Here is a 10,840-nt window from a genome sequence, read left to right on the forward strand (position 1 = left end):
AGGCAATTACAAGGGTAAAGTCGGTCCATCCACCGGGTAAAAAGCTGGGCTTATAAATACATGCTTCCACTTATTATTTCTTTGACCTATATACGTGAGAGCAGCCAAATTACATGTTTCTTTGAGGAGAAACATTCAGGGGGTTTTATTATTGAATCTTGGAGTTCCAAATAAATTGTTGAAGCTACCATGAAACTCCAAGAGGTGTTCTCAATTTTATCTAAACAAGCTTAGAGTTGTTTTTCGGTGGATTCCGAGAGGCAAACGGAAGGTTTGTGGATTCAAGATAGCATTGGTCAAACACTGGGTGTGGTGAACGTGGATTCGGCAAGTAGGTCTTAGGCTTGATTGTGAGGATTCAAATCGTAGGGTAAGATTACTTGTAACTACACAATGTTTATATTGTTTGATTCATTTCCGCGGGTTTTTTTTTCCATTCAGGGTTTTTCACGTATATCTTGGCATTCTTTGTTTATTGCTTTTATTCGTGCGATTGGTTTATTTATTGATTGGTGGATTGATTATTTAAAAAGATAAAAAAGTAGCAAATATTTATATACCTAGGTGAGCAAGGGTTTTTCACTTGGCAAGGAATGATAAGGTATTCAACAAACTATGAGCTAGACCCATATAGGGTGTTAGGGCTTTAGCCTTTGTAGATGGACTTGTCTCATATGGGTGTCCTTTAATTGGCCAGTTTCTTGTCAATTGTAGGGATTGAGTTTTGGATTGAGCAGAAGTGTTCTTTGAACATGGACGTTGTTTCTTTACTCCTATTAGTCTTGTAACAATTTCAAGATTAATGAAATTTTTTTGCCTTTCAAAAAAACAATTCTGAGCTAGAGGTTATATGGAAATTTGTGATTTGGTGAAGACAAGAGACGCTATCTGGATCAAAGCGAAATTCAATATTAGAGGGAATTTCGCTATCTGGATCAAAGCGAAATTCGATATTAGACGCTATCTGGAAAATGATAAATTCTGTAATAGATCAATTGATCTTGAAAAGTAACGATGACAGAGTAAATTGTAAAATAGAAAAGACTTTCTTTAAATGTCTTAATCCTACAAATCTTTTCCCAATCAATACACAAATGCAGGCTATGTTATGAATGGGATGCACGCACAGGCAATAAAGCATGACCATATGTGAGGAAAAATACTCAAGGATTCAAGACATAATACCCAGATACGCAATAAGAAATATTAATCCTGCAGCATCAAGACCAAAAGCCGGCGGACTGAAATGAATTGACAAAAACAGGATAAGGCAATGTGAATACATGTGACAAAACAAAAGGGGAAATTTCAATGCGAGGACAAAGAACAAAACGAGATAAATTCCCTTGTTAACCCAATATTCAAATCTTGAAAACAAAAATGTGTTACCCTGACATTGTTAGCCAACGTATTTAAGATGTGTATAAGTCTGCACTAAGCATAGGATTATGTATATTGAGGGCATAAAAAGCTTACACTTTTTGAAGCACTCATTTTGGTGTGGATGCTGCTATGTGCTCTCCATAAACTTCCATGGAGGCCTCCCAGCATTAGACAAAGGGGCTCCTAATTCTAAGATGCCCTTGAGCCATTTCACCTTGTTAACGAGTTCCTCCAAATCAATAATTGAAGCTTCTAACGTGTCCGAGTACATAGCATTCAAAGAAATATTTTCACTAGTTCTCATCTTCATCAAGGGCCCCCTGCAAAAGGACTGGGCTTCCTCGGCAGGAAGCGCTGCAGTTTCAGTTGAAGTATCTCTAACGCATGAAGTAGAGACGCTCGCTGACGAACTCGTTTTGCCAATGGTGCTATCCCCAATTCCCAAACCCGTATTTTCCTCTGGCCTTTCTCTTGCAACCTTGGAATATGTTTGAGGTAATGAGTTTGATGAAATCTGAGAGGAAAAAGAAGCATCAGAAGATAATACACGGGTTGCCTGAACATCAGTTATTCCTTCATCCATTGCATCGATCTCCAACTTTGGAAGGCCGGTGGCAGCTACAAAGACGAATTTTTTTAAGCAACTAGTGTTAAATGTAAAGGCAATAACCAACAAAGTAAAAGACACGGGCATAACCAAATATTGTAGTTCACTAGAATCACTACCAATGTGTTTCCTTCCATATTGTCTTGAAAAAAATTACTGATGCACAAGGGCCAAGCTAAACAAGTGATGATGATAGTCAAGTTACCTACACAGAATCGGATACATAAAGACAATAGAAGAAATGTGAACTCTAAAAGTTAACAAAGTAAACTCTAAAAGTTATAGTACATTTAGCTTGGTCTTATGCAGAATAAATAACTCCACCCACAGGCCAATGACGATCTCAACAGGTAGTAGAACTTTCATATCAGTAAATCTCAATGGATTTTTCCATAGTTGGCATCTTATCAGGAAAATCAGTCTGAAGGAAGAATCCTACTATCGTGGCATATATTATTTTAACTGGTAGAAGAAATCCAATTTGCATTTAGACACCCATGACACGATGACTTCAAGCTCCAAGTCAGAAGAGAAGAATGTCTAAGTCCCCTTTGGTCAGACCATCACATTTTTCAAGACAATGCATTAGCTCTCAGCAATAATCACATTTCCATAGAACAAGGAAGTGCTTCCAGGGAAAGTTATCAAGGCTATCATTCTTCTATGCCCCTCAACTGTTAATACAAGAAATGAAAGCATACACCTAAAAAATTGTAAGTAGATGCCAAATGCAATTTAGACAATTAGAGGAACTAAATAGTATCAATAACTTTGGTTCCTTCCAATCCATATTGAATTTTGCTAGAACAGAATGTGTCATAATATGCTCGTCACATGGTATACCTAGAACTTATGTAATTGAAAAAACAAACAATAATGACAAAATTCGTTGAAATGTGTACAACATTCATCCATTCTATCTAGAAACAAAATCTCTATTGAACATTACCATGAATATCATCAAACTTTAAGCTGCAAATGTATAAGCGGCTGCTGTTCTTACCTTGGTTCTCTGGCTTAATTATTCGAGCACAAATGGCGTCTTCTCCTTCCTGTACAAGTCAAACACAAGCAGATGAGGGGAAAAACCAAAAAAACAGCTAGAAATATCCTAGTAGACGAGCAAATGGGAGGCACCTTAGAGGTAGGAACACTCCAACCATAGTCCGGAGACCAGTCTAAGGATGGGCGAAGATCATTGCAGGAAACTTCGTAACATGAACCTTCACCAACAGGAGGTGGTGGCAGCTCAATCTATAGAAACAAGGTTGCAAGAACATGTTAATACGATTGCCATAATAAATAAAGGATCTCTTAAATATTAAGTGCTATTAACTTGAATCTTATTTGAGAAAAGCATTATGCCATTGCATCACTACAAAATGTTCAATGGAGGAAAACCAAAATGTTCAATGGAGGAAAACCAATACATAGTTTCTTGTACCAACTTCAATCCTCCACCAGTGCATATGTCAATGTAAATTGATACAAAAGGATCCAAATGTCTTACAAGAGACAAATTTTTAGTGAAAGAAAAGTATACTCGACTGCAAAATCCACTTAGACTGCCAAGGATGTTCCGATACTCATCAGTGTATTGGCATGAGTACATATGGGCACAATATGATGGAGTTCAATTGATTGAGGGAAATAGAACCTAGCAACCCTTGGAAATTTCTTGGAGATTGCCTCCTGAATGTCATGGGTTCATGGCTTGAGGCAAGACACCATGTACGCTGGCCTAGGCCAGCAGAGTTCTACCATAGAGGAAGAATAAGCGTGGACAGATTCTACTACTCCAAGTGTCACCTTAGAAGGCTGACACGCTGAGAAAGGCCCAACGACTAAGAGATAGTCTATTACAGCACCTTCATTTGCCATGTCTACCTATCTTGATATCACTTTTCCAAGTAAGATGCTTCTTCTCAGTGCTGAAAATCATTACTTGTTGAAAGGAACACAAGAACATTTACCATAGCTCCTAGACACGAGAACAAATTTTCTTGAACATCAAAGAATTTTTATGCATCTTTAATCACCACATCCACATGTCTTAAGAGTCCACTAATAAAAGAGTGAGGTCAAACTGGTAATTTTGAAAAGTGCAAAGGGGCGGGAACTGGCAAATCTGAAAAAGTATTACCTGAACCCTGTCATTGCTTAATATCTGAGCCACTCTTCCAGACCACTGAGCACCAGCATTCCACCAATCTACCAAATCCCCCACTTTCCATGCACCATTGATCACAACTGTCTCTTCGGAAATTGCTCCTGCACAAGGCAATTGACTCTCATGGCATATAGGAGGATACCGCGGACGCACCATCAACTGCCTTTTCTTCTCCTTTGACATCTTAATCGCAGGGGGCACCTGGTATATTCTGGTACACCCGACTTCTGCAGAAATGCAAATTCAACTACTGAAAGATGCACTTTCATTAATATGGAAGAGAAGGGCAAATATCAACTACAAGAACTCGTCTAGCATTCGATGTCAAAATCTAAGAGGGCTCATCACACCTGAATAGTAAACGGTAAACTGTAAACATATAAACCCCAGGGTAGCAGGTAGCCTATTCATTGTCCCTTCATAAAATATTCTCTATATATTGATACTACAAAGTACGGACTATATACAAACAAGAGGAAAAAACAATGCATAAGAATGAATTCCACTGTAGCTGTTCAAAATAAAAATAAAAATGCCTCTGTAAATTCAATCCAACGTGCTCACTTGTCTGATGCAGGGAACATATTCACTAATGCTTCTGCTCAGTTGGCACAGTTCCCATTGGAACACAACCATGAAACTTAACGGTAACTGACCTGTAAATCCAATATATTTTAAAAAAGGTAAAACAGTTATTCTGCACACTAAGTACATATAACATATGACCCTAATGGCCACATGACTTATGCTATCACAAATAGTCATGTGAATCATTATATCTTTCTGAAATTAACAACAGGTGAAGCATGGTGGAAAATGAGAAGAATACATGTAGCCATGTCAAGGAATCCAACATGGTATAATTGGCATTCAAGCTTTGAGTGCTTAAGCAAAAATTAGGGTTTGATTCACCAAGTATGCAAGCAATATTCCCTCTGGAAAACTCAAGTGCCAAAAGTCAAAACAATGTTAGAGTTGGGAGAAGGAGATACAAACACTCCCAAGAGATTTACCAACTAAATGTCATCGGTTCAGAATGATTGTCCAAGGATGTATACTTACTTGAAAGTGACAACAAAAGCACAAGACTCCTTACTTTCACAAAGGCAATTAGAAAGGTGAAGCATCTATAAAAACCATAATTGTGAATGTTTTGATTTCGAGGAGAGGGGCAATGGGTGCATGTTTATGACCTTTTAAAGATAGTTAAAGGTGCAAAAGCGCTTTAACACAAAGTGTGGAGAAGGTATTCACAATGTTAAACCTGGTACGATTATATAGCATTTCAGCTGAAAAAGATGGCTAAGGTGTGCTCTTGTATGATAATATGTTTGGGGTGCAAGAGAAATCTAATTTTTAGATATATTATCTTCGGACTTTTCGAAAAAGAAGGCTTGTTAGCATTCCCCTCCATCAAACAAGATGACCATTGAATGGGACCACCAGGCTCATGGTGGAATAATTTCTCCTATTTTTATTTCTCTCAACAGAGTCCACAACATCCCCAGTGGCTAAGTAAGTTTACAGGAAAATCTAGGAGTCCAAAAATGTTTCTTTTGTGATTGTGATTAAACAAATGGTTAGGCAATCTCATCCTAAAACAAAAAAGGCAACCACAATTCTGTATTTTCACTCTTTTTCTCTAGGCTCATTCACAATAGCCTAACCACCAGTTACTATCATATTTCCCACCAAAGCAGTTTGGCGTCATACTTTAGAGGGTGGACTGCAACTTGGGTGATGCTTAATGAAGGGATTGATTCGGAAGGCATTCATAACGAACTTCATCAGTCTACAAGAAGAAAGGCGATCCAATAACCTAAGGTATGAATTTTTTCCTCAAATGTCTCTGAGATGTGAATCACAAACACAACAATCATCAACATATTACTTACCCCTTGCACCCAAGATCACACGTAATTTGAAATTAATTGCCAACTTTTCCAATTAAGATACATCCTAGCATTCAAATAAGATATTACAGTTTCACAAGTATAATGTACTGAGACATATCAGGAACACCAATGTATTAACGGATGAACGTACAACTAACCACTATTTGCAATTTATCCCTTGCACTTGATATTTGTAAGATGAATGCAACCTAAATATTTGTTGGAACAAACAATCATTTATTTGTCACTTTTAGATCTTGGAATATCAGAGGAGGTCACAATTTTAAGAACCATACTATAGCATGCATACAATAAGAGAAAATATCTCAGCAAATCATGTGCAACACAGTTTATTAAACAATTGAGGGTACCAAAGACGGATCCACCTTTCAGCTTACAGGGGCCACGGCCCCGGCGTGGTTTCAAATTTTCACAATTATCTAAGTTTTTTTTGTTTAAATATCAAAATTATACATGGTGGTCCCCTACTAAATAAAAAAAGTGGATAGAAAGGGCATTTTCAACTATAAATATTGTTAGAATACATGCTTCAGATGGAGGATGAATTTCTCACAAATGCTTTGGTTATATTTACTAAGAAGGAAATTACTGCAACAATTAGTTCTAACTCAATAATAGATGATTTTCGGATCTAAGGTATCACTAAATTCCATTTTGGTACACGCTTGACGTATAACATATTGACTTTATTTTATTTTTTCACCTTTTAGTTGTTTTTAGTTTGTTAAGATCACGTAGATATTGTGGTTTGTAATGGGTATTATTTTGTCATTTAGATATTTTATATTCTTGAACGTTGGAATTTTAAAATTTCATTGTTCATGCTATGGCCGGCCCCCTTGTATAACAAATCCTGGTTCCGTCACTGAAGATGGCAGAGGTAGAAAAGGCAATAGTACAAAGTCCAATGGCTAAACCTACAGCATAAATTAGCAAAGAGAAAATAGCTCAACAATTAATAGGCAGCTACTTAAGCTTCGAAATCCGTTACTTACTTTCATCTGGAAAATCAAAGTATTCCAAGGCATACTCAATGTGCCCTTTTCTCCAGCAAATCTCTTTTATCTGATGGAATGTACAAGATGTTGTAAGAGCATGTAATTCTATTACTCTCGAAGATCAACTCCCGCACAAGAATGAATGAAGTTCCTCCAATCCCAAATAGAAGACAGGAGATCAGTCTGTTATATTCTGATTAAGTAGAGAAAATAAGGGAATTATAAAATTTCAAGCATAATGTCCAATGTTTCTCTCCAATGAAAACAAAATCGCTTCATTGAATCCTACTAAATCAACTTGTCATATTAGGTTAAACTGAACATGTGTTTTAGATGTTAGGTCCTAAATCATGAAGACTTCCAAACTAAAAAGTTTTATTTCCAATTACTAACTTTAGCAACTAATGATGGAATAAAAATCTACGGCAGCAGGTCTAATGTTTTGTATATCTAGCAGGAAATGCCATTGTTGTTTCAATAACTGATGAGAGAAGTTGCTTCAGAATTCAATGATACCTTGCATCGAAACCATGCACCACGGAACCCGGTCTGGAAACATCTTGACTCAGCTACTTCCCCAACTTTTAATGGCAGCATAACTTGATCCATGATATTTCAAAGACGAAATATGGCTGCACTATAAACATCAAATTTTGTAATAGCATCGCGACATAGAGGGAGAAAGCCGTTGGATTATGATCCATAAACAAGTAAGCAGTTAAAACAAAGACCTTCACAAAAAATCCATGATTTCCTCTTGATCATAAGCAAAATAAGACTTCCTGATCTAGAAATAACTACAATGTCCATCTCCATTGTCATTCAGTAAAATTGAAATTGATTATCTTCTTCCTCGCACAAGACCAACATAGTTTTATAGGAGTATGATTTTTTTTTTTTTGGTTGCCTTTATCACATCCTATATACTAACAATTTGAACAGACTCAAGTCGTCATCTGATCGGGCCTCAGGGTCAAATAACCTCAAATTTGATCAAATGAAAACTCCTCCTTTGCTCTTTTCTCCTCTCCAAAAATATCTCCAAAATTTTGACTGTTTTATCATTCATATTTTTGTCCTTAGTGATTTTTTATTCATTTTTTACTTTTTGGATGTATATAGCATACCTCTATTAAAAAAAATTGACTAAAGATGAAAAAAAAAAAGCGCAAACGTATACAACTTTTTTTTTTTTTTGTCTCGAAACTTGACAACAAAACAAGGTGCAGTGTCCATTTTCCAGACATTCCTCGATCCTTTCAGGCCCAGGGCTGAATTGCAGAATTAGTTGAGAAGCCCTAACTGAAAATTCATGTTTCAAGCACTGGTACTAACAAGGAGTAACAATCATCGTTGCCGCAACCAGAATTTCGAAAAATCATGATCATGGCCGTAACCAGAACCTAGGGCTAGGTTTTTTGAGGAATGCGTACCTGAAAAGAGAGTCTGGAGATTATCTGTTTTCTTCGGAGATTACGATTGTTGTTTGAGAGTCGTTTTGCGTTCTTCGCTTTCCTCCTCCTCCCGCGTAGTAATTTCGAAGTTGGACACGTCTCCAAATCCGATTGGACCACAGGCCCCAACATTTTTTTTGTTGCGACATTTTTTCGCTAATGGAAAATGCTAGCCGCCTTTGGAGGGTGGAGGGATAAATAGGGAATCTCAAAAGAAAAAAAAATGCCTATATCCGAAAAAAGGTATATTGATATTTATAAAAGCGTATTATACAATATTTGTGTGATATATACTGATATCCGAATTTATTTAAAATTCTTGGCATATTATTATCCGTCTAGTAGGGATAGGTTGACATTCATTAATTATTTGAATTCAAGTTACAATATACTTTATTCGTCCTACTTCAAATATTCCCTAATGAAATTCGTACTATTTATATAAAAAAAAACATATTTCTACATGTAGAAATATATATTTTTAGATTTGAAATTGTGCAAATTCCCTTATGAGACATTTAATTTAGGACGGAGGGAGTATTATTTTGACTAGACGAATCTAACTCTAAAAGGGAAAAAAATGATATAAAAAAAAAGGGACACTCGGTCCTCCAAATTTTTATGGATTATTGATTCATCCCGATAAGAGAAGTCGAAGAAGTAAAAACTTGCACCCAAATATTTTTGAAAATATCCAAGATAAAATCCCAAAAGCTCAATTATTTGGCTTTTTGAGTTTTATCTTGGATATGTCTTAAGTTAAAAGTCATAATTTTTTTACTTTTCCAATTCATCTCAATAAGACAAAGTAATAATTCACAAAAGTTCGACACAATACTAACAAACACGGATTTTTTTTTGAATAAAGACAAAACTCAAAAAAACAAAACAAAAAACTCTCAAAAAGCTAAGGAGAACAACACCTAAATACAACAATTACAAAACGGCTGGTATTTTTTTATATTTTTTCGCCTTAGATATATGTGTTTTTTTTCAACTCTGGTTCACTTTTGATTTTTCTTTATTCTTCAGACGAATGATTAATATTAAAAAATTGCTATTAAAAACTAAACAAAAATTACGAAAGAAACGGAAAAAAATAAATTTAGGGAGAAGTAGGGCTGCAAACGAACCGAGCCGCTCGCGAGCGGCTCGTGACTTGGCTCGCTAACGGCTCGTTCAAGCTCAGTTCATCAAGCAAATGAACGAGCTCGAGTTAAAATTTTCAGCTCGTTTCATAAACGAGCCGAGCTCGAGCCACTTGATGCTTGGCTCGTTGAGCTCGCAAGCTGCCATATATAATACATACATATACCAAACGAGCCATTCCAGCCGAGCTCGAGCTTACATATACATATACATATATACATGCATATACCAATACCCATACATGTACCGAACCAGCCATTCGAGCCGAGCTTGAGCTTTTGAATATATGTTTGAGCCGAGTTCGAGCCCACATATTTCAACTCGAATTGAGCTCGAGCTGAGGAAAACTAAGGTGAGTTGAACCGAGTTTTGTCAGCCGAGCTCGAGCAAGACAAAACTCGGCTCGTTTGCAGCCCTAGGGAGAAGGAGGCTTGTGTAGTTTTCGAGATATGGGCCGGGTTCCATATTCATCGCAAGGGCTTTCTCCCACGGTCTCCCACCCAATTTCCATCGGTAACCTTGGCCCTGTTTGATAACCCTCATGGCCCATGGTCCTTAAGATTGGACTAGGAAGCCCATCTTCTTAACAGGGCCTTAAGATTGGATTGGGAAGCCCATCGGCTTGCTAGTAACCCTCACGGGCCTTGGGCCTTTGGATTGGATTAGCTCGAATTGGTAATAGCTTTGAGGCAACGTTTATTAGCCCATGGACTAGGTAGTACCGTAGTAAGCCATTCCAAATTTCTTTGCATTAAATTAGAAAAAGTGCTTGAGATTTTCAATTTGGTGCCCAAAAAATAATTATTATTATATACGAAAATTAATTTATTTTTTGACCGAAAAATTACATATCATTTTACAGGGAACAAACTTTGCGAGACGAAGAGAGTATTTGAAGACCCTCCGACTAAATAGAGAGCTTTCTCTATTATTTCTTGACATCAAAATTTCTGAAGCACATGCTCCATTGCTTCGTAACACATTAAAATGATATAAATATATATATATATATATATATATATTATACTTTAAAAAAGGATAATATTGAATGCGTTTAATTGAAATCTTAAGAATAAGGAAATGCATGGATATGTTGAAGATTTTTTTTGAAGGTAAAATAGTTTTTAAGGTAAAATAAAATTTTAAGGTAAAGTAGTTACTGA

At 36.5% G+C, this 10,840-nt stretch overlaps 1 protein-coding gene across 8 annotated transcripts; it reads right to left on the reverse strand.

The window, feature by feature from the left end:
- Positions 1-1,223: 1,223 nt before the first annotated feature.
- On the reverse strand, positions 1,224-8,696 carry LOC131324150 (uncharacterized). 8 transcript variants are annotated; one of them, XM_058355990.1, is made up of 7 exons: positions 8,508-8,696; positions 7,591-7,711; positions 7,072-7,141; positions 4,134-4,387; positions 3,128-3,244; positions 2,994-3,042; positions 1,224-2,001 (listed from the first exon to the last, which is right to left on the reverse strand). In XM_058355990.1, the coding sequence occupies exons 2-7, from the start codon at positions 7,681-7,683 to the stop codon at positions 1,511-1,513; spliced, it is 1,074 nt and encodes a 357-aa protein (XP_058211973.1). In that variant the 5' UTR covers positions 7,684-7,711; positions 8,508-8,696; the 3' UTR covers positions 1,224-1,510. The 8 variants fall into 8 exon arrangements, with proteins under 8 accessions (XP_058211973.1, XP_058211978.1, XP_058211977.1 ...); XM_058355995.1 differs by having other exon boundaries at positions 1,224-1,897; positions 8,508-8,695; XM_058355994.1 differs by having other exon boundaries at positions 1,224-1,897; positions 7,591-7,706; positions 8,508-8,640.
- Positions 8,697-10,840: the final 2,144 nt, after the last annotated feature.

The sequence above is a fragment of the Rhododendron vialii genome, chromosome 4a (genome assembly GCF_030253575.1).
Source record: "Rhododendron vialii isolate Sample 1 chromosome 4a, ASM3025357v1".
Classification (NCBI taxonomy): Eukaryota; Viridiplantae; Streptophyta; class Magnoliopsida; order Ericales; family Ericaceae; genus Rhododendron; species Rhododendron vialii.